Source organism: Saccopteryx bilineata, chromosome 7, assembly GCF_036850765.1.
Source record: "Saccopteryx bilineata isolate mSacBil1 chromosome 7, mSacBil1_pri_phased_curated, whole genome shotgun sequence".
NCBI classification, from domain to species: Eukaryota; Metazoa; Chordata; class Mammalia; order Chiroptera; family Emballonuridae; genus Saccopteryx; species Saccopteryx bilineata.
Window position 1 is genome coordinate 45,808,487 of NC_089496.1, and position 22,875 is coordinate 45,831,361.

Genomic DNA, 22,875 nt, shown 5'->3' on the forward strand with positions numbered 1-22,875 from the left:
AGAATATTTGTTTCCAACCTACTGATCATGATCAACCAGACAGCCTCAGATCATAAACCCATTGTTTGTGGCTCTTTGTTACAAATCCTACTTAACCATCCATGGGCATTTTGAGGGGGAAGCCAAAAGGAAGGTAATATACCTCACTCCAAATTTATCTGGGAATAAACTGAGGTGTAAAAAACTCAACTGAGTTAGTAAGTAAATCACACACACACACACACACACACTCACACACTCATTTACCTCCTCTTCCACCGATGGTGAAAGTACACAGTGACTTCCCACTATGTAAATTAATCCAATTTGTATGGAATAGAGAGTGGTGGACATGGTTTGCACCAGAGGGCAGCATGCTAATAACAATAGCTTCCATTTATTGTCCTATCTTATGCCTGCAATTGTGCCTCTTCCTTTATAGGCATTAGATTATTTAACTCTGGCCACTTATTTTTCAGATGAGGAAACATAATCAACAGGATGAGAAGTTTGTCTAAGGTCCCCATCTGTCTATAATTCTCTAACTGTACACCTAGATTGGGTGAGCTCTACATACTAAGAACATGTTTTAGTCTTAGATTTATGTTTGAATATAAATCTCCGAACTGCTTTATCTTCTATTATTGACTTATCTCTTTCAAAGCAATCACGTGGAGAAAATTAATCAAAAGGTTTTAGGCTGTACTAACACATTAGCGTTTAGAAGAATAACGATTGTGTTTTTAAATCAGATGGTCTTGTCCATTGCAACAAGTAGCTATTGGCATTTATAGGAGCGTCTCATCTCAATCATGTTTCTAGCTGATCTAGCAAAACAGAACTTTAATTCACCTGAATACCTCAGAGGCCTTGAACTGCAGTCTTCTTTTATGTATAAAAAAACTGGCTTCCAGTCTGTTCCATCTGGAAACAATCCCTTTTGACAAAGAGTGTCAGAGAACTCGGGCAATTAGTGACTAAGTGGAACTGGTAAGCTTTAGTTTCCACTATTCGGGGCAGGTTTTGATAAGGCAGTCACCTTGGATCCGTTAGTTCGTTAGGCCAGCAGAGACATGAGCTCACAGTATTAACAAGCCTTTTTACCAGCTCAGCTCACCTAAAGTGAATTCAGACTGTGGCTTTGATTGCTGTTGGAACACTCGGGGTAGGCCATGGCTAATGGTGAGTAGATGTAGAGTATCCACTTGCTGAATTTAAATCGAAATCTGTGTCTTCTGGAGTGTGTGTCCTAAGCAAGGCCCTTGTCAAAGCCTTTTTTAGTTGTCCCCTCGACATGCTCCGGGCCCCTAGTCACCTAGCTGTGCACCATGACAACATATGGATTCCAGCAGACAATTCAAGAGTGCGTTTCATCTCTCACTGACCTGGACTACCCCCGTCTAGGTCAGTTTTTAAGCAACCCACAGCTGTCGTTTAAAAAACCAGAGTTGCCTTGGTTTGTCTTGTGGTAGCACTGCATCTTGAGACAGATGTAGGGAAATAGAAATGGCAGTGTCACCGAGAGAACCCCATTGCTCCGACTGGAAATTTACACTCAATAAAAGGCCCGTTTATTGCAAAGAAGCCTGTCTAAAATTCCACGGAATTTTGTCGTTTGTTACTGATTATTGCTCCTATAAAAGATTATGCATTTTCAAATTTATTTAAAGTAAACTCTCTTAATTCGGACTTTACTAAAATTCAGATAGGGACTAAGTGATACTGTTTAAAAAAAAAAAGCATTGCTGAAAACTTCATGGGATAAATATAACTATAAAAGGAATGTAAAAAGTATCTAAGAAAAATACTTTTTCTGAGAAGCCCAACTCTTCCTAAAATAGATATGCTAATGCCAATTATTTTCTCTATTGATTTGAGTGCCCTCTTGGGAATTTTGCTGACTGAAATTGAGTCATGGCAAATAATAAAAATGCATTGCCTTAAAATAATACCCTATAATTAGAATGGTCACTAATTCAAACTGATCTTTTTTTATAACTGGTCTGAATTAGTGAGGCTTTTATAGAATTACTAGCCACCATCAATTTAATGTGAAATGATGTAAAATTACTTTACTTAGTCCTTTTAGTAATATTATAGTTAAGAATATCAGACCAATAGGAGAAGAAACTTTGCTTATGAGTTTCACATTCTTCTCCTTTGATATATGGTGGGAACTATGCTTTTTCTTTTCTTTCTTTATTCTTTTTTTTTTTAATTGATGACTTCTTACTCTGCCTTTTTATTTTTTTTATCATCGAGGAAAATGAAACGTAGACAAACACATAGCTCAAACGCAGCTCTGAAACCGAATAAGGTAGCAACCTATTATTAAATTTGAGCAGACTAAACACTTTCTAGAAGAAGAATCAGGTTTCAGGCTTTCGCTTTGTGCTTGTCATTTAGACTTTGAAATAATCATACTTGCCCAGGCTGGAGCACTTGATGCTAGGCAGACGATGGGCTGATCGGAAAACTTAGCGCATTCTACTTTTTTCTCATTGTTCTAGCCCTGTCCTCGTTTTTCCTTCCCAGATGTAATGTGGTACAGGATTTCCTGTTGTATAACGGATGGGTGAATTCCTAAATCATAATGCTAAGTTTGTGGCTCTCTCCCGGGTAGATAGATACACAAGCAGGATTGCTGCGTGGGCACGTGTCCTTTACCCAACTGCGTGCGGAGGCAGCAGTTCTGTGAGGAGGGGCTCCTTCTCTCAAGATGCAGATTTCCCATTCCAGGAAGGGAGTTAGATATCGAATGAGGACAAATGTTAGAAGGAGTCTGTCTATCCTTCCGGTGCCAGTCTTTCTTGTCGGGTGGGTAAACAGATCCCCAGGGACGTGTGAGATGAGTGGCAGAAGTGGTAAGCTTGCTCCCTTGCACCGGCCCCACGTGTCTCCTGAGAACACGGTGTGCTATTTGCGAACTGTCTACGAGAAGGTAACACACAGGTGCACGGGCAGCACCGACTCAGATTTACAAAGGTAATGACCACAGAACACTTTCCACTCTGGTCAAGTTCAGACTCAGAAGTTATTAACTTTCAGTTTCACTTGAGATTTGAGGTTATCCCCTTCTATCATTCAGATGGTCCTTGCTGAAGCAGAAACATTCAAAGAAAGGCGAGCAAATGGCCTCAAACAGTCATCTCAGATCTGAGTTCCCGCTGGAGCCAGTTCCTGTAAGTCCTTGGAGTGTGTGGTCCACAGAACAAACTTTAGTTATTATCCAGCAATAAAGCATTGGCCCCTATCATTCAGGATATAGAAATTGCTGCTGCTCTAGCTAACGAGTGTATGCTCTTAGTTTTAAATAGGGTGTGGTTTACAAGAATTTTAATTTATGGCCATGGACATTACCCACTTACTTCGGGTCTAATTTCAGATGGAACAGTTATTTGACAAGGCATTCATGTGGCTAAGAACCTCTGCCTCTTTTATTTAAGCTGCTGATAGATTTAGCTGTTCCCTTTTTGAAGATTTGCACATTTCCTGGCTTACTTGGAACTGGTACCACGTGGGATCAAAGACAACTGGAGACCCTGTATTAATTCCAATAAATGTTAAAACAAAAGTTAAGCTCCATTGTCTGGTTCCTGTTGTAACTGGAAAAAATGGCTCATTCACAAGAAGAAAATGAATAAAAAATTAGGAACAGTATACCTTATCTATTCCAAATGTGGAGACGATATCTGTTTTGTTTTTCTCTCACTGTATTATACAGCAAAGGAAGCCACATTTGGTTATGACTCTGGGGCCTTCATATGGGTCTTCTGCTCTAGGGATGAAAAGGACCCAACTGTGTTTATGGCCCAGGGCTCCCCTTATCCCCTCTCCTTTGTTTCCCTATTGTTGTAGAGAGACCCACCATTACAGACGGTGACATTACTATCCGTGTGCTATATGCTTCTTCAACCTCCCGTGCTGGTGTATGTGGGTATGCGCTGGTATTTGGGAATAATTCTGCTTTAGAGAAGACATAAAACATTCGTCAGCTTTGCTTGGGGATTGGCCCCCAAATTCCAACCTGAATTCTATTTCATGGACCATCTCACGAACTTGCCTCAAGGTTCAGGAGTTGCATGGAGCCTCTAGCGTGACTATTCTCTCCACCTGGCACCATGGCGCTCGACTTGTAAATCTCCAATGAAGAATCAGAGAGGAATAAAAGGAAAGTTAAAACCTGGAGAACTAAATTCTGACTGATGACAGGTGGTCTAATATTTCAATTCTGTTACGTTGTATTTTCTCAGGATTTTTTAGTCGCAGATGTTTCTGCAAGTTGGTAGGGAGCCCGTGGAATTGTAATGCTGTTCTATTGTATGAAGGATTAAAAGTCATTAATCCCAGGTATTTCAAAAGAACCGAGGATTGCTAGGATTACCAATTACTAATACGATTATGTGACTCAATTTCTAAATGGGGCATGGGTGAGGTCCAGGGTCCTTATAGGTAAAATGGGGAACGTAGTTTTTACTAACTGTGGTTGGTGTGAAAAGTAATGAGATGGTGCAGAGAAACTACTTAGCACAGGCCTGGCATGGAATAAGCACCCGATAAGTTGAAGAATATGTATGCCTATATCCCCTCCCACACAGATGTGTTTTTTTATTTCCACTTTTAGGTCTTGTTTATTTACACCTTCAGTTCAGACAGCTCCTGTATCTATATATCCAGTCCTTATCTTTGGCCTGAATGTTAGTGTCTAAGCAGCTGTTACTTGCATTCCCATTTAGATCCTCATTATATATTCCTTTAAATAGTTATATGTTTCTTTGAGCTAGTGACGGCCACTTTTTAAAGAATTTTATTTAGAAAATGAAATTGAACCGGGTGACATTGATAAATAAGAGTACCTAGGTTTCAGGTAAACATTTCTATAGCATTTGAACGTTGATTCTGTTGTGTACCCATCACCTAAAGTCAAGTCATTTTCTGTTACCGTATATTTGTCCCTCTTTACTCCCTTCCCCCTCCCCCCTCCCTCATATCCCCCTCTCCCTGGTAACCATGTTAGCTTTATCCATGTCCATGAGTCTCAGTTCCATAGCCCACCTATGTGTGAAATCATACAGTTCTTAGAGTTTTCTAATTTACTTATTTCACTCAGTATAATGTTCTCCCGGTCCATCCATGTTGTTGTCAATGGCAATATGTCATCATTTCTCATGGTTGAGTAGTACTCCATTGTAGATAGGTACCGCATCTTCTTTATCCAGTCCTCTATCAAGGGACACTTTGGTTGTTGACAGTCACTTTTGAAGTGAACCCATTACAGTGGTGATTTTAGGAATCGTGTAACTTTAGAACTTTAGTTGAAAGATGAGGAATCTGAGGTCTAAAGAAGGTAGGTAATTTCTTCTGAATCACACGATTTCAAATCTATATTTCTGGGTTGTCAGCGTTGTCTTACACATACAACAGGGTCCTTCAGGCTGGGAGAGAGCTGCACAAAGTACACAGTTCAGACTGAGAAGGGTTCCGTCTACAGGAAGGAGAGGATTCCGTAGTGATAAGGTGGTTACCAATTGTGTGGCCTTGTGCAAGTTATTTAACTCATTTCTTCATTTCTAAGACAACATGCACCCTACTTATCTCATAGAATGTTGTGAGATCTAGACTCTACCAGGGGTCCCCAAACTTTTTACACAGAGGGCCAGTTCACTGTCCCTCAGACTGTTGGAGGGCCGCCACATACAGTGCTCCTCTCACTGACCACCAATGAAAGAGGTGCCCCTTCCGGAAGTGCAGCGGGGGGGGGGGCGGCGGATAAATGGCCTCAGGGGGCCTCATGCGGCCCGCGGGCTGTAGTTTGGGGATGCCTGCTCTAGACAATGTGGCTGAAATGTTGCTAAACTGCAAGATGCTTCATAAATGCTCATTTAATCTTTTATAAGCACACAACACAACTGTCATATATCTCCATTGGCTACATAGGTGTATATGTGTGCATCTTAATAAACTAATTAATGCGCTAAGAAAACCATTTTCAGTTAAGCTCAATCCTTTGCATATCTTTTATTGGTTATGCCCAATTTAGGGTCATCTGCAAGGCTCTCTGTGTACTGCAAAGACAGCTCAGTATCTTCGAAATCAGGCAGAGCATAGGGAAGGAGGCAGATGGGGATTGTTCTGCACTGGAATCCAAATCGGCCATGTGGTTACTGCACAGGTAGAAAGGCCCTTGTCCATAGGGAGTCAGTGCCTCAGCAGCACTGATTAGATGGGGATATCAAGCTATTTTCAGCTTCCTGGACATTAAGCTATTTCTTTGCATCTCGGTGGATAATTTACCGGGATTAACTGCTCTCTGCATGACTTAGAAAAGTAAATACAATTCTAGTTTCTTGTCATAGGGGCATTTATAAGGCGAGTACAGAAATGGCTAATTTGTTTTAATTTGAGGGCACTCTCCAGTTGGCTGGCGATGTCTTCGAGAACTGTGCAGAGGTTGGAGACTGAATGTAGGTCGTGCTGGACACGTGCCAGCTTCGGTGCAGCAGTGTCTGCCGTGGGCTCAGGTGGAAGTAATATATTATATGTACATAGTGGAAATAGCGCTGAGGCCTTGGTTATGATCCTGGCGTTGCCACATCTACTCGGGAGACGTTGGACAAGACCTTCTGAATCGCTCGGGGCTTCGGTTTTCCTCATTTGCAAGAGAGTTGGCACGGCCAGACTCCTCTCCATGGCTCTCTCTGGTTTTTGTATCTCCTGTTTCCGAGTAAGGGACAGTGTGCATAGTTTTATTCATGTCAACTCAAGTCCACCTTCACCAAGGAAGATGACTGTCCTGAATGATTACAGAGGTGTCATCCTACCGTATTTACCTCATAGGCTCTTTAGATTCCAGAGAATGTGTGCGAAAAATTTTGTCAACTGAAAATATGTTAAGTTTTTAATACTTAATATTAATAAATATTAAACCACAAAGATTGGCTTCAGGTCCTCCGGTTTTCTAAGTATGTAGTAAGCTTTCTTAGACAGTCAAAATATGAATAAAATTCTATTCCTTTTAAAGAGTATTTTCAAAACATTTTTTTTTAGTTACAGCAAAGAAAACTAAAGTTAATAATTATATTTTTAATGGGTGGGAGTTGAAGGTCTTTGACTTGGAACATTTTATCATCTGAGACTCTCAAAATGAGAGATAAAGTTGCTAAATTCTCCTCCATTAAGGAAAAAGAATCAACATGCCTGTGTGTTTCTTTTCTGTGTGCTATAAAAATTTACAACATCTTTTTTTTCCTTCCAGCCTTCTGAAATCAGACATAACATGGACTCAGCAGATTTTTTTTTGGCCGGTTTTAGCTGAATCATTTTTTTTTCCAGTTAGAAAAAGTGATTCCACACATTGCAGTGTTATTTGTATGACATGAACCCCGAAAGTCAAGGGTAGGATCCCCTGAAATTGTCCCAAGGGAGGTTTGGAAATCCTTCCTCTACAGTAGCCGACTACACATCGTGATCCTCCTTTGCAATTTATGGTTTTATTTTCTTTCAAGTCCTCGTTTTTATTTAAAGGGCTGGGAGAGGATGGATGGCCAGTCGGCATCTGAATTAAGACAAGGGGAGGGGAGTTGTGAATTGAGCGCATGCTTCCCGCTGACCTTTGAGGAAAAACTCCCACGAATGATCACGCGGTCTCTGTTTTCAGATCAGACTCCGACCCCAACGAGGTTCCTGAAGAACTGTGAGGAGGTGGGGCTCTTCAATGAGCTGGACTGCTCCCTGGAGCATGAGCTCAGGAAGGTGCAGGAGGAGGAGAGCAGCAAGCGGGTAGGTCGGCTTGGATGGACACCTGGACAGGTGTCTCCTCTAACACCTGCTAGACACTTCTGTGCGGATAATGGATGGCCCTGCACATTGAGTGCCGACACGGCCTGGCCCTTCAACAGTATTTTATCTCCTGGCGAGTATCTAATGTTTAAAAACAAGGTTGAATCCCTGATTGTGATAGACGCTGGAGCTAGAAAAATCAGAGAAAAACTGATATCTAATATATAAAATTCAAGCAAAGAAAAAAAACAACAACACATTACCTGATTCTAGAACCTGAGTCAGATAAACTCACAGACCTTTTTCTGTCCAAAATTAGTTATTTTACTTTGTTAAATACTTACCAGAAAGTCTTGACAGGGTATTGAGTACAGAAGACAAGAGTCAAAGAGGCAACAGGTGAAGTGTTATAACAGTAGTAGAGGGGTTTCTCTGATTTTTGTCACAGGCTGGCGCTGCCTGGTGTCCGTAATCTGCCCAGTGGGTCGCCAGTAGGCTCACAGTTACTCTCTAGTTGTACTATTGAACATCTCTCTCTGTTGAGACAAACAGCGTAACTACAAGTGTGGATTATTTGTTCATACAAGAGTAGAAAATCCACTTTATGAATTCTTCCAGAACGTACTCAGTTTTATTGTAGTGTTGTGCTGGCATTTTCAAATCATTTTTATATGATTAAGGAAAGGAAATGAGGTCATAAGTAAGTGTGATAATGAAGCCTTTCAGTATTTTTTTCATTGTTTTTATAGAGCATTATTGAATGATCAAAATGTACGAGACAACAATTTAGACACGTTCCATGAACAGTCTTACAATGTGAGTGTTAATTGATAGGAAGGACCAGCTAGAGTGTAATGGAGTTCTGAAGTCCCAGCTGTTCCATCCAGAGAAGAAATTTTAAAAGGCTCTGATATTTCTCTAAGTGTTTCAAAACCTTTGAATCCTCTTCTATGTGAAATGTTAATAATCCCTCTCGACCAGGTTTTTCATGTCGTGTTTTCACATCCAAATGGTCAAGGACTTGTATCCAGTCTGTACTGCTTTAGAAAAAATCATGAAAATAGGTGAAGGTTACAGTATAAAATCTCAATCAACTCGTTTTGTTTGTTTGTAATTAATTTGTCATTCATTCTTCATGCCCTTATTCCCACCATCTCAGTGAGATGAGGACCTTTAAAATATATATATATATGTTTATTAATTTTAGAAAGAGAAGAATAGGGGGAGGGGGGAGAGAGAGAGAGAGAGAGAGAGAGAGACAGAGACTGATTTGTTCTTCCACTTATTTATGCATTCATTGTCTAACTCCTGTATGTGCCCTGATCAGGGATCGAACCTACAATCTTGGCGTAGTGGGATGCCGCTCCAACCAACTGAGCTATCTGGCCCAGGCTTCCCTTTCTTTTTAAACCAACACTTATTTAGCACATATTTGCCAGGCACTGTTCCGAGCACTTAAAAAAAAAACTCAATTAAAAAAAAAGGTGTATACTTGATATCGCATTGCAATTGAAACAGATTTCTTAAAAAAACAAAACACCATGAAAACGGCAAGAGAAAAGAAGAACCCCAAACTAAAAAGTATAGTGAATTTTCTTGGTTGAGTAATAAATTTAGTTCTCCTGGTAAGCATGGTGTAGGTAAAAGACTAAGGGATTAAGTTCATTTATTCCTCAAGATAGTCGAGGTCGGCTTCTTAGATCAAATTGTACAATGTAAAAGATGTGTACTTGGTTATATTGTTTTCATTTCTGGTAGAGTGGCTTTAACTGCAGTAAAAGCCTTCGGTGTTCCTGAAGATGTTTACCCAGGACAGCGTTAGGGAGCCCGTGGTAGGGTATGACTTTAGAAGGTCTCCATTGCGTTGTATTCATGATCTCCTATATGAAGTCCCGGGGAAGGAACGTCTTGCAGATCTGAATTCCAGGAAATAGTTTGCTTCCCTTGAGGAACTGAAATATTGTCTCCTCTTGGACCTGAGAATCATGTAACTGGTTCTGTTTCTCTTTTTGCTTTGACTGCTTGGTTAACGTGAAGCCAAATTTACTGCTTAACTTGGAGAACTCTTCAGAACATGGTTATTAGGGTATTTTACTTCCTCCCCCCAGACTAGATTTTCAGTTCCAGTTTATATTTCCTCTGGTCCTGATTGCTAATTTAAGAAACATTTTCATACTATCCATTTTTGTGTGTGTGCATGTGTGAGTTCATTTTGATTCCTTATGAGTTGAGAAAGAGTATAAATATTCAGACTTTAAAAATGAAGATAACTAGGCAAGCAAAATTGAAAAAGGACTTGTATTTGTAGAAAAAAAGAAGTCTTTTCTCTCTTTTAAATGTTGCCTTTAGCCATGTGTTGGTTTCTTGATGGATGTGCGGTATGGGGGTGGGGTCCTGTGGCCAGCTGTCCCCATGGTTTGGGGGCAGACCCCTCAGCAGACCACTGTCACAAGCCTCAAGGGCACTTGCATGCCCTGGGAGGTGGGCAGCTCTAAGGCTGTTGTGGTATCTTCCACCTTGGCCTCATTCAAACCAGATGGGTCAGATCCAGCCTCGGGCAGCTCTACAAGAGCTCTCTCCTCCAGGCCCAGGGCGTGGTGACTCATCCAGGCGGCTGTGTTCATGGCTTCTGCTCTAGCCTTTCTTTGGAAGCCGCAGGGTGGGCCAGTGAGGAGGATTTGCTCTCCAGTCTGCCAGTATGGTTTTACCTTCCTTTGGACCACAGTTCTTCAGCTGCCAACATCTCTACAATAGCCAACCCCAGCTTAAAATGCAGGAATACATCTCTTTATTGAATGCATCCGTTATAGTTACTGAGTGCTGTCTTCTCCTTCTTCCCTTCTACTCCACATTCAGATAAATGATTTCTTTTTATTTCTGTGTCCACAACTCTCTTCTGGTTTCTTTTCCTCCTTGTCTTCTATTCTTTTTTTTTTTTTTTTTTTTTTTTCATTTTTCTGAAGCTGGAAACAGGGAGAGACAGTCAGACAGACTCCCGCATGCGCCCGACCGGGATCCACCCGGCATGCCCACCAGGGGCGACGCTCTGCCCACCAGGGGGAGATGCTCTGCCCATCCTGGGCGTCGCCATGTTGCAACCAGAGCCACTCTAGCGCCTGAGGCAGAGGCCACAGAGCCATCCCCAGCGCCCGGGCCATCTTTGCTCCAATGGAGCCTTGGCTGCGGGAGGGGAGGAGAGAAACAGAGAGGAAAGCGCGGCGGAGGGGTGGAGAAGCAAATGGGCGCTTCTCCTGTGTGCCCTGGCCGGGAATCGAACCCGGGTCCTCCGCACGCTAGGCTGACGCTTTGTCTTCTATTCTAATAAAAGACTTGCATTAGTTTCCTCAGCATGATTTGGGAAAGTGGGAGGTGTAGTCATTTATCTGGAGAACTTGTTTAAAAAAGTTCCTGCTAGAACTTTCTACGTACTTTATACAAAAATATTTGGAAGATTGAGCTGGTCTTTCCCAACACCTTTAAATTTCTAGCTGTAGTTTAGTCAAGAAAATTCTATTAAAGAACAATCAGAGAATTGATCCTTGCTTAGCCCGTGTGGCTGTATGTTGGGGAAAGTTATATTCTACAGACTATCTGTAATCCTAGCACCCTTTTCCGAAAGTATCCAAATGTGTGTATAGCGCGAGGACACACGCCATGGCCCCTGGAAAAAGACCCCAAATCTATATCTGTATCATAAATAGCAGGCAACACATTCCACAGTTACCTCAATTTCCCATATTAGTATAAGCTCAAAAAATTTTAAGGAGATTTTTCCCCCTTGGAAAAGCATCCATTACACACAAGCACCATACATTTAAGCTTGCCCATGGCTTAGAAGTCAGGTTAGTCCATCTCCTAAAACAGATGAGAAACGTTTGTTCATTATTTATCCAATCAAGAAATATTTTTGAGTGTCTGCCATGTGCCAGGCACTGCCCAAGGCATTGGTGAATGCACTACTGACTAAGGCGGGTAAGAAAAAGAAAATAAGATTGCTTTCATGTAACTTACTTCTACTGGGCAAGACAAACAAGAAGCAAGTAAAGACAATGAAATGTATAACACGTCAGAAGATGATAAGTGCTATGGAGAGAAGTATGGCAGGGAGGGGCACTGGGGTGGTCTGGGAGGGCGTGGCGGTAAGTGGGTGTGTTAGAGAAGGCCTGGACCAGGTACGGCTGGGGAGAAGAGTGTTTCAAGTGGAGAGAGCAGTAAGGACAATGCCCTGAGGCTAGAGGGTGCTCAGTGGGTTGCAGGAATTGTGAAGAGGCCAGTTTGGCTGCAGGAGAGTATGTAATAACACTAAACAGTGGGTGTGGGAGGGCAGAGCCAGGAAGGCCTGAAGGCTCTGGCTTTTACTCTGAGTGAGATGGGGACCCATGGAACAGTTTTGAGCAGAGGAGTGAGAGCCTGACTTATGTATTGGAAATGTCACCTTGGCTGCTGAGTTGAAAGTAAGCTTTGGGAGGGCCTCAGTAGAGAAAGACCAGTGAGGACAGTATTGAAAGAGTCTGGATTAAAGATGGTGGCATATTGGTCAAGGTGGAGATGGGGCAGGAGGATTAGATTCTGGATATATTCTGAAGAGGGAGTCACTAGGATTGGCTGAGGGTTCGATAGTAGAAAGAATGGAGTCAACCTGGCCTGTGGTGGCGCAGTGGATAAAGCATTGACCTGGAATGCCGAGGTTGCTGGTTCAAAACTCTGAGCTTGCCCAGTCAAGGCTCATATTAGAAGGAACTAGTATGAGTTGATGCTTCCAGCCCCATCCCCACTTTCTTCTCTTTCTCTCTTTTTCCTCTCTCTAAAACCAATAAATTAAATTGAAAGAAAGGAAAGAAAGGGAGGGAGGGAGGGAGAGAGGAAGGAAGAAAGAAAAGAAAAAGAGGAAGGAAGGAAGGAGAAAGAAAGAAAAAGAGAGAGAAAGAAAAAAAAGAAAAGAAAAGAAAAGAAAAGAAAAGAAAGAAAGAAAGAAAGAAAGAAAGAAAGAAAGAAAGAAAGAAAGAAAGAAAGAAAGAAAGAAGAAAAGGGGGAAAGGATGGAGGGGGGAGGGAGGGAGGAAGGAAGGAAGGACGGATGGACAAACCCAAGTTTTGGCTGAAGCAACTAGAAGAATGGAGTTGCCTGTGGGAGGAGCAGGTCCGAGGGGGATGTGGAGAGGATTAGTTTTAGAATTGTTAAATGGAGATATCGAGCCAGCAGATGGATATATATGGTCTGTAATTCAGGAGTGGTGACCTATCAGGAGATGTAAATTTGGGAGTCATCTGCAGATCAGTGTTGTTGAAACGCTTGAGACCAGTTGGAATCACCTGGGCCAGGAGTAAACAGAGATGAAGTAGAGAAAAGGGCTGAGCATGGAACTTGGCAGAGCCTTCTAGAATCTTCCACAACAGAGTATTCAGCTATCCTCAGTGGCTAGCGATGAAACTGAAGCTCATGAGGCATGAAGAACCAAATCAAGCATGGGAACTCCTGCAGCAATGCTGAACGGAGCGCAATACTGTGTCTGGCCGTTGGCACGCTTCTGTGTTAGAGGGAAAGAAAAGATCTTTAAAAAAAGATAAAGAAAGAAAGAGGAGGGTGAATTGTTCTTTTATTTTTGATTTTTAAAGTTTCTTTCTTTTTAAAAAAATTGAATAAAATATATCTAGGAAGCCAGAGAGAGCTTCACCATCTGATAGCAGTTGTGTGCAAGTGTGTGTGTGTGTGTGTGTGTGTGTGTGTGTGTGTGTAAGAAAGGAAGGGGAGTTGAAAGGACTAGAAATTAACTCCTTTGTCTTGCTGAGAGAAATAACAGCATTCCAACCTAACGTGGTGGAGGGCCCTGAAGATGAAAAGTGCTGTGTGTAAGTGCTAAGTGTTGTTCTTCTCCCAGAGGACTGAAATCCGACTCATTATGCTGATGCAGCAATAGCAAATTAGGGCATTTCCATGCTCTAGAATTCCTACCCAAATGATGAAAAGTGCAGTCTATTCCCAGAGGGTGTTGACTGTTTAACACATGGGAACAAGGGACAAGCTACAATCTTAAGATCTTGGATCCCAGCTCAACAGGAGTCATGGAACAGGGCATGGCCAGGTCAGCCTCGGCTCGGAAAAGTAGGCTGCCCGATCTGATTAAATTCTGTACCTGGAAATCATGTTATCCGACACCGCCAGCCATTGGGGGAGAGAGGGTGCAGAGAGGGAGGCGCTCTGCTCCGCGTTGCTTTGGTACACAGTCTTGTTCTATCAGCCACTAGCTGCTGCGCTGCTCTCTGGGGAAGGCATGGGGGCGCTGGGCGGAAAAGACAAGACACGGAATGCAGCAAAGTTGCAACAGCTGCGTGTTTCTGGTTATGTTATGTTTTCTATGATATTTGTGTAAAACGATCCCTCCGTCCTCCAGAAGTCTGGAGAAAAAAATATATATTCCGAAACTTAAATTTGGTTTTATCCAGATACTAAAAATGTCTCCGTGTTTGCTGAATCCTAGTAGATGAGGCTGCTTTTTGATCTTTTCTGGTTTTTTATTGGTTGTTGTTCCATTTTTTTGTCAGTTTGATCGAAGAGGAAACCCCCCACTGGCAATATTCTAAGAGACGAGCTATTTCTTTCCCCATCCCAATGACTAGACATTCTAACCCTTATATAAAAAGGATTCTTTTTTCCTTCCCATTTCAGTACACTACAGCTTTCTCCTGATCTGTGTAAATCACCCCCAACTTCGGTGGGATGGGACCCTGCGAGAGACGCTGATTTGGCCTTTGCCCTTGCGCCCCGCTCAGGGGAACGACTACATCTGTGGATAAACTGGAAGCTATTTCACGTCTTGGAGTTTCCTGGGATTTAGGATGGATGATACAGTCCTACAGGATTAGTGAGAGCTGGCATCCTTGTCCATATAGGCTAGCGAATCACAATGAGATCTGAGGCTCCGCCTCAGTTTTAAAATACAGTAGGAAATAAAATAAACTCATAGTTTTTCTTTTTGGTTTAGGCTTTTTAGGTGTTATTTATTTATTTATTTATTTATTTTTATGGAAAGTCCAGGTCTCCTCAAAGTAGCAAAATGCATTGTCGCCTTGCAGAGAGTGAGCACTTGTATCAGGTGTATTTGACTTGATGATGAGGGAAGGCCCATGGCAGGCATCCCCAAACTACGGCCCGCAGGCCGCAATGCGGCCCCCTGAGGCCATTTATCCAGCCCCCACTGCACTTCTGGAAGGGGCACCTCTTTCACTGGTGGTCAGTAAGAGGACCACTGTATTTGGCAGCCCTCCAATGGTCAGAGGGACAGTGAACTGGACCGCTGTGTAAAAAGTTTGGAGACCCCTGGATGGAGGAGCTGGGCGTTTGTTCCCCTCGTCCCTGGGAGAATTTGTATATTTGGATAATGTGGACCTTAATGGATGAGTCCTTATGACCTGATTTTCACACGAAAGAGAACCTATCGTACCGCTGGAGGCTGAGGATTTACTGTCTAACGCTAAGTCATCGGGCAGTTCACGGCTCTGCCTTCAGCAGCGGTGATGACGGCCGTAATTGCGGACGGGTGTCTCGGCCTGTGAGTGGCAGGTTTTACTGCGCTCTGAGTTCAGTATTAAGCAATTAGGTTTGTTGTTGTTGTTGTTGTTTTTGTCATAGGTTTTATTTATAATTGCTATCACGTGACATTTATTCTGGCAAGGTAGTAGGCCTCTCTGCCTGAGGTCTTTTTAAGAACTGATCACAAGGCTCTCAGAGGCTAAAGCTTGAATTAGAAAAGTCTTACATTCATGCCTGGCTGTGACAGGTGTTCTCGTGAGAGGTGCCAATGTTTCCACCTGAAGCTATGGGGTACAAAGATTGGGATGATCTCCTCTGTTTACGATGTCACATGAAGATTACTTAGAGGGAAACTGGGCATTGACTTGGGGAGCCTTGCCGTTTGTGTTGGAAATTTTGCAGAATAACATCACAGTTCCCTGCGCCAGTATTTCCTGTTCAGTTGTGACTGGGTATGGTACTGGTCAAAGTACTTACCTATTCATGAAGCCTATTCAGGTCCACATATGACATATGGGACATGTGATTAACGATCATTTGATTTTGGACCGTTCACTAACAGGGATTAATTACAGGTGGTCACGCCAGCCCTGTTTCCCCTGTTTAAAGTATGGAGGAATAAACTACCAAGAGAGACAAAAAAGACAGTTGACAGGCACTCACTGAGGAGCACCAGCGGCAGGAGCGCCAGGTGCTGGCTTTTCCCGACCTCTCTGTTCCGTCTCCGTCTCTGTCTCCTTGTCTGCTGGTTGTGTTCACTCGCAGGGGGTTCCTGTTTCCACCTGCTCTCCAGGTCGCCTCACAGCTGACCAATCAGCTCCACCCAGTTTCTCCCTTTCTCTGCACATCTAGCCCTCATGTTGGACTTGAACATCCATCTCTAATCCCCGGCTGTTTCCGACATCCCCGTTTGAATACAACGCTGCTGTTTCTAACTCAGCTTGCCCCAATCCATCGGTGTTGAGGGCTTCCCAGCGCAGACCCGGTGCCCTGTCTGATGGCCCTGGTCCCGCCCACCGCAGGCGTGGCCGGACCGCCCCTCCTTCCTTTGCCGGTTCTCTAGGTCCACCCAGCCTCCTAGGAGAGAGTTCTCAGAGCCTGTCTGCGTTTCCCATTTCCCTCACCTCAAGTTCAGACCGTCATCACTTCCCACTGGGTTATTGCTACAAATTCCAAGAAAGATTTTTTTTTTTGGCCTCCAGCCTAACTTTAAAGAAATACTTAGCATTAAGTGTTATTGCCAAACTGAATGCATTTAAAAAAAAAAGTGAAAATAAACTGAAATATTTAAAAGTAATAATAATAATAATAATAATAATCTTGGAGATGTTTGCCTGTCACTTGCGGTTAAAAGTTCCTTCAAATGTTGTCATTGTTAAAAGGTACGAGGGGTTGGTATGAGATGCTACAGATAGGAAAGAAAGCATGTTGGAAGATGTTAAACACAGTCGTGATTCTACAACATCCTATACGTGGAATTTATTTAAAAGAGCCAAAGCAGGGGTGGGGGAGGGGCACTAAAAATGACCCCCCCACACACACACACAAAAAGAAACCCAAAATAATCAAAAACACCGTGAGCCCAGAAGTCCCCCGGGGACTACAATCAACCCCAACTTGGGCCGTGAGGACCTCTTGCTTGGCCTGGCTTCCCACCAGGCGGCCTTACTGCAGTTGACAGTTAGCCCAATTGAATTATTTGGCTGGGAGGATCCTTGCTAAAACAGTTATGAAACTCAGCTTTAAGGGCTGAGGAAAAGGGCAGCTTTTCGCAGTGGGAGACACTCTCAACAGGATGATTTTTCTGGTCCAGGTTGGGTTGGGTTGAAATTATTTCTTACCTATCTTGAGGCAGGCAAGCCAGCCAGGCTGGAATTTCAAGGTATTGACCCAAAGAAAATCACGACAGCAAATGGGCATTGTCCTTGGACAGACTCAGCGTCCAGCTGTGAGTAATTCAGGACTTCCAATGCGCCAGACAGGCGCAGAGAGGCGGGCGCGTACCTGGACGCAGGCGGCGGCGGCAGCATCTGCAGAGGAAACTGGATTGTCCTCCGGTAATGCCCTGCAGTTGTGTTCCCAAAGGCAAGCAGGAAAACAGACCTGTTTTCTGGGCCAGATTAAAACAAAATGTCTAAAAGATGAAGCTTCCGTTCGAGGCAGAAAACAGCCCTCACATTTGGAAAATTGGACCAAATGTTAGACGACACAAGTAAGCATCTGCCGCTAGGAGTCAGGTAAGCCTGGGCCCCTCGCAGAGATGCGAGCAAAAATTGACGTTGTAAAAGGGGAAAAGGAAAAGAATATAATAGTTGCAAGAGTCCCTGCCTCCATCATCTCATAAATCCAGGTGAACGTTAAGTACAGTTAAGAGCAGGCATGGGAGCGATTTGCTCTGGGATCCCTGCCCCAGCATTTGTGCGCCGTTAAGTTATTTCCATATTGATAAGGCGGAGGGCAGGCACTGGGATTCCGCGCATTCCTCCTGTCCAGCTTTCCAGCACGTTGGCTGTCAACTCAAACTCGTGGTGCAATTACTGATTTTCACATCAGAACCCAACAGGACATTTTCCTTATGCTTTACCCAACTACCACCAGAGCCCGCAGGCCCAGGCAAGTTCACGGGGTGGTGGGGCTCCCCGCCCCCGAACCATGTGTACCGCATATCAACGTTTTGGGGAGCTAGTTGTTCTGGTGAATCGAAGGGGCTCACCACCTGGTAGGAATGGAGATGAAGTCAGCCACGCACCATGTCACCTGCTTGCTCCTTATTTTTTTATCTTTATTTTTTTGGCTAGGATGGTCCTCACATTCTAGGTTTGATGGATTACTGGCTGGAGTCCTTTCCAGAACATTGCCAGGCTTCCCTTTGCTCTCTGCCTTTTGAGATAGAAAAGACTCTTCGTTAACCTGTCCGGACCTCTGATTCATCTCAGCAGCACCTCGAAGCACGTATTGTCTAATAAACCCTGTGTTGGTAGACTTAGGCTGCTGTGTATGTGGATGACATTTTGACATTTGACCTGAAGGCAAGTGGGAGCAGTTTTATTGGACAGTTTGGACCTAGAAGGTGGGCTAGTCCCACCTGCCAGCCCTCCATTCTCTGTCTGGCACTGTGGGGGCTTCCCCAGTCTTCTCTGTGAAGTGGGGTGGATGCTGCATTTTGCATTTAGTGTGGCTGCAGCCACAGGCATCCCTGGGGTCTGTGTTACATGCAGGGTGCACCATCTGTTTTGTGAAAACTGAAAGTTGATCACAGTGCTGACCGGATCCTGCCTAAGTTGGTGCCGGGCGCGGCCTTTTTCTGTGGCTTTATGTTTGGGTGGGGGCTTATTCGGGCTCTGCAAGCAGTCATGTCCCCAAAGAAGAGAAGCAGTCATGTTTCGGGTGGGTGTCGGGCTGATTGACTACAGATGATGCAGCGCTGGGCATTTTGAATAACAGCCACTCTCAAAGAATTCATCCCCTCCCTGGCTTCTCCTGGTATGATTTGTTATGCACACAGCTTAGGAACTTTCCCAGAGGATTTATGAACATGAGGCCATTGCTGGACTTACTGGCCTGGCTGGCCCGGGCGTTGCATCCTTTACAGGGCGAGCCTGGGATCCACAGAGCTCTTGGATCTGGAGTGCATGTGAGCCCCACCCTTCTAGCCCCACTCGGTTGGTCCTCAAGTGGCTGGAGGGGAACAAGACAGTCCAGAAACCTGGCAGCCCTTTTAGCGGTGGGATGTGCCCGAGAGCGATATGCACCGTGCTATCTCTGTGTGGCTGGTCCCCCTGGAAACGGCCTCCCAGCACTTCCGGTGCTATTTGCAACAACCCAGAAGTGGGCTGTGGAAAAGCGAGGTGGTGTGTTTTCTGAATTCAAGACAAGGGCAAGAAGTCCGGACTCTATCCCACCATTCTCCAAAAGACACTCATCACTTCTTTTTCTCACCAGGAAGCTGGGCCTTTTTAACAACCTTGAAGTTATAAATACACACAGTTCAAATTTATGGAGACTAGAAAATAAAGCAGTTCTTAGGTAGCTGGTGTCAGATTCACATCTCACTTCAGCATCTCACCTTGGACTTCTTTCCCAGTGTTCACTAAAAGAATTGTCCAAAAAGAGATCTTGGGAACGGAAATCCAAGTCCACATTCACAGAGACAGTAACACAGCGGAGACCCAGCGTCTCGTCCCTGCACGGCGGGAGGAGGGACCGGCTTCTGGTCCAGCTCTGCTCGATTTGTTTCTCATTTGTATCACGATGATGCACACCCCCCCACACACACACCCCCACCCCACACACATAAGTACATGTTTTAGGCAAAGTGGGCAGTCCAGACTATGTGAGTGATTCCTCATTACTCTGACCATCATTTAGAATTGCCTCTTATGTCCAATTCAACACCAGCTTTAACAGACATTTGCTGTCCTCGGATTGTGAAGGTGGCACAACTGGTGTGTCCATCAACAGGGTGCGAATATAGAGTTGACTCATCATCAGTGGTGATAAATTTGCATGGATCTAAACACATGCCCTCCTACGGCCCCCTTGTGACCAGAGGCTCATGTTGCCAGACAGCTGGCCAGGGCCAGGGGTGCAGCAGTCTGTGATCGCGGGAGAGAGGAGCTGCTTTGACCTCATTAATGCTGTTCTTCTAATGGACCGCAGCAGTCCCAGGCTGCAGCCACTAGTGCTACTGCTAATCCAAGGGACCGGCATATTCTACAAGAAAAATAATCTGTTAACAACCCTGGTGGAATATAGGCCAAGCACGTTTTCTCTTATGAGATTTTACATTTTGTCCTTCCTCAAGCCTACTGCCTTCTGAAAAACATCTCACCACACCACTGCAAACCTGCGTAAATCATATAACATAGTATGTGGCTCTAAGAGAGTATGAGGTCTCTCACTTGAGCTTTGGCTAAATTTATGTGGATGTGTAGGGAAATGCCCCCCCTCCCAAAGCTCCTATAGGACAGGGTACGTGCATGCCTCTGATCTGTGCCTGTGGGCTGGGCTTACAAGGCAGGGCATGAATGGAGCTTTGTGCGGATCCTAGGAACGGCTCAAAAGGAAGTTAGCCACTAAGATACTTTGCTTGGATGCTTTGTGGGATTTATTCAGCTCATCCTCCTGGACTTCCTGGCTTTTTATCAGGCAGTAAATAACCACTCCAGCAGAGCCATGCCCCGTGAGGCTGAACCAGCTGACCGGGTAACAGTGTTCAAACGTCCACGTCCGACTTACTGCACTCACGCGTTTTCACTGACTTCCTCCACCTTCCTCCAGAAGTCATGGCACTTACTTCCTCATTCCCTGCGCAGGGTGTCTGTGAAGTCCCCTTCTTTCAAGTCTGCCACTGAGACCGTTTGACACGTTAGCCAGCTGGAGAATGAAGTCCGGGGACAAAGATGACTAATATTTGCAGTCGCCCCTCTTCTGCACAGAAAAGAAAAAAAGAGACCCAGTCTGATTTTTTAGAGTGGTCCTCCTTTTCTGCCCCCCCCCCCCCTGGCAGAGGTAACCTGTTCCTCGTGCCAAATGCCTTTCTTTCCCAACAGCTGTTTGGTGATTCTGTGTCACTGGGCTCATTGTAAAATCAAGCATATCCTTTTAATTACCTGTTCATATTTCAGCAATGCCGAGCTCTGTGGCCCAGAAAGAGGGGATAAACCTTCATTATAATGGATTTTTAGTAAGACTATCTCTGAGATAAGAGTCCTAAATCTTGGCAGCCTCTGCGGAGCACACACTCTGTGACTGCACACGAGTTCCTGGCTCCCCAGAGCCGGGTTATAAATGGGGTGCACGGTCCAGGGCTGCGTAATAAGATACTGCAGATGCATTTGAGAGCAAGGTGCACTTTTGCTTTATTTATGAAGATAGACATGCTGGTTGAGGGCTTAATCACAGCTGATAAATCATTTTAAGAAAGCCTATTAGAACCATATGCTGATTTTTTTGCATTAATATAGTGTGTCTGTTTCCAGTCTAATAAGACAGGGTTTTCTCCCATGCTCTCTGTGTCTCTCCAGCGCGGACTATTTATCTGTTTAAGTGGTATGACTTGTGTGGGAGCATTTATCTCTTTAAGAGGCACCATTAATAAAAGAACGTGAAAGGGAAGAGGGAAGGGAAAATGAGCGAAGGCGCCCACTGCACCGTGCCCGCGTCTGTGTGTGTGCGTGCGTGCGTGTGCATGTGTGTGTGTTTATGGTATGACAAAGGCGAGAGTCAAAATGCTGAGAAGCGGAAACATCTCAATTAGAATTTCGGAAGACCATCGACTGGTCTCCACTGGGCATAAGGTAGTAATTTCAGCCCAGGTGGTTATAATGCTACAGTAAGAGATTATCTGAATAGAGGTGTGTGTGTGTGAGTGTGCGCGTGCACTGACGTTTCGGTTACCTCACTTCTCCCCGAGAGCTCGCAGAGGTCTGCCCAGGAACAGGTCCCAGGGCTCTTTAATGAGAGCCATATTGGGACTCCAACTCGGAGCCAAGTTCTGTTTATCGCTAATTGCAGGGGTGCCTTGCAGATCTTTTCTATTATTTCCTGATTATACCCCTGCTCTTTTTTTATTATCTTGCCAAAATTCAAACAGTAATAATTGCATGATTTATTGTTTATTTATAACCCTTTCTACTGTGTCCGTCGCTGTACTGAATAGATTTTAAAACAGCCATGGCTTTTCTTAATGACTGGATTTCTTTTACCTTCCACTGAGAAGTCATATATTTGTGAATCTCACTTATCCCTTTAAGAACTTACTGGCTTTTTATCAAACAGTAAATACCCCTTGAGCAGAGCCGTGCCCTGTTGAGTATGAATGGTGGACTCCATGAAGCTTTCAAATGTCTGTGTTCCTCCAAGCGCTGCCATAGCTCTTCTCCTCCGACTGCTGGGGCTCTGGCCGTGCAAATGGGGTGTGTGTGTGGCGGGGGGGGGGGGGGGGGAAGGGCTGCTGCACAGAGAGAGCTGGTATGCCAGAAAGATGCTTTTGGAGAGGATACTGATTTATCCTTTACAATTACATCCAGGTTGGATTACGTGACTGCTAGATTTCTTTCCAACTGACCGTTTCTATGAGTCTCTGAAAACAACGTGCAGAGAGCAGTGAGAAGCCCATTTTATACAAATTTAGACAGTGGGGAAAATAGAACACCCAATGGCCAGAACTGAGATTTTAGGTGAGTAAAATTCATTACCATTTATCGAGTTCCTACTATTTGTCAGGCACAGTGGTAGAAGTTTTGTTTATATTATTCCCTGATCATCACAACAGTTCTAAGAGATTGATGTTTTACCCTCGTTTTACATAATAAGGAGTTAAAGCTTAAGAGTTTAAATAATTTGGTGAAAGCCACAAATCGAGGAAGTTACAGATCTATTATTTGTACAAAGGACTGTCTGCTGGAAAACCCATGTGCTTCCTTCCACTTCAGCTTGTCTTCCTGTCTTTATTTCCTCATAGTACATGCATGTTGCTAATTTAGTTTTTAAAATATGGAGTGGAAGCTTTACAAAACATCAAATCTTGACCTCCACAAATACATGGAAAAATCTTGACTGCACCCACAATATCCTCGTCTTTAA

The 22,875-nt window shown here is 44.0% G+C and overlaps 1 protein-coding gene across 2 annotated transcripts in view; it reads left to right on the forward strand.

Moving 5' to 3' along the window:
* The window catches only part of CREB5 (cAMP responsive element binding protein 5), a 409,450-nt gene that overhangs the window by 83,549 nt on the left and 303,026 nt on the right, over positions 1–22,875 (forward strand). For both annotated transcript variants that reach the window (XM_066239436.1, XM_066239437.1), the window contains exon 4: positions 7,637–7,758. In XM_066239436.1, the coding sequence (XP_066095533.1) occupies positions 7,637–7,758 (122 nt within the window). The remainder of the gene's footprint in view (positions 1–7,636; positions 7,759–22,875) is intronic.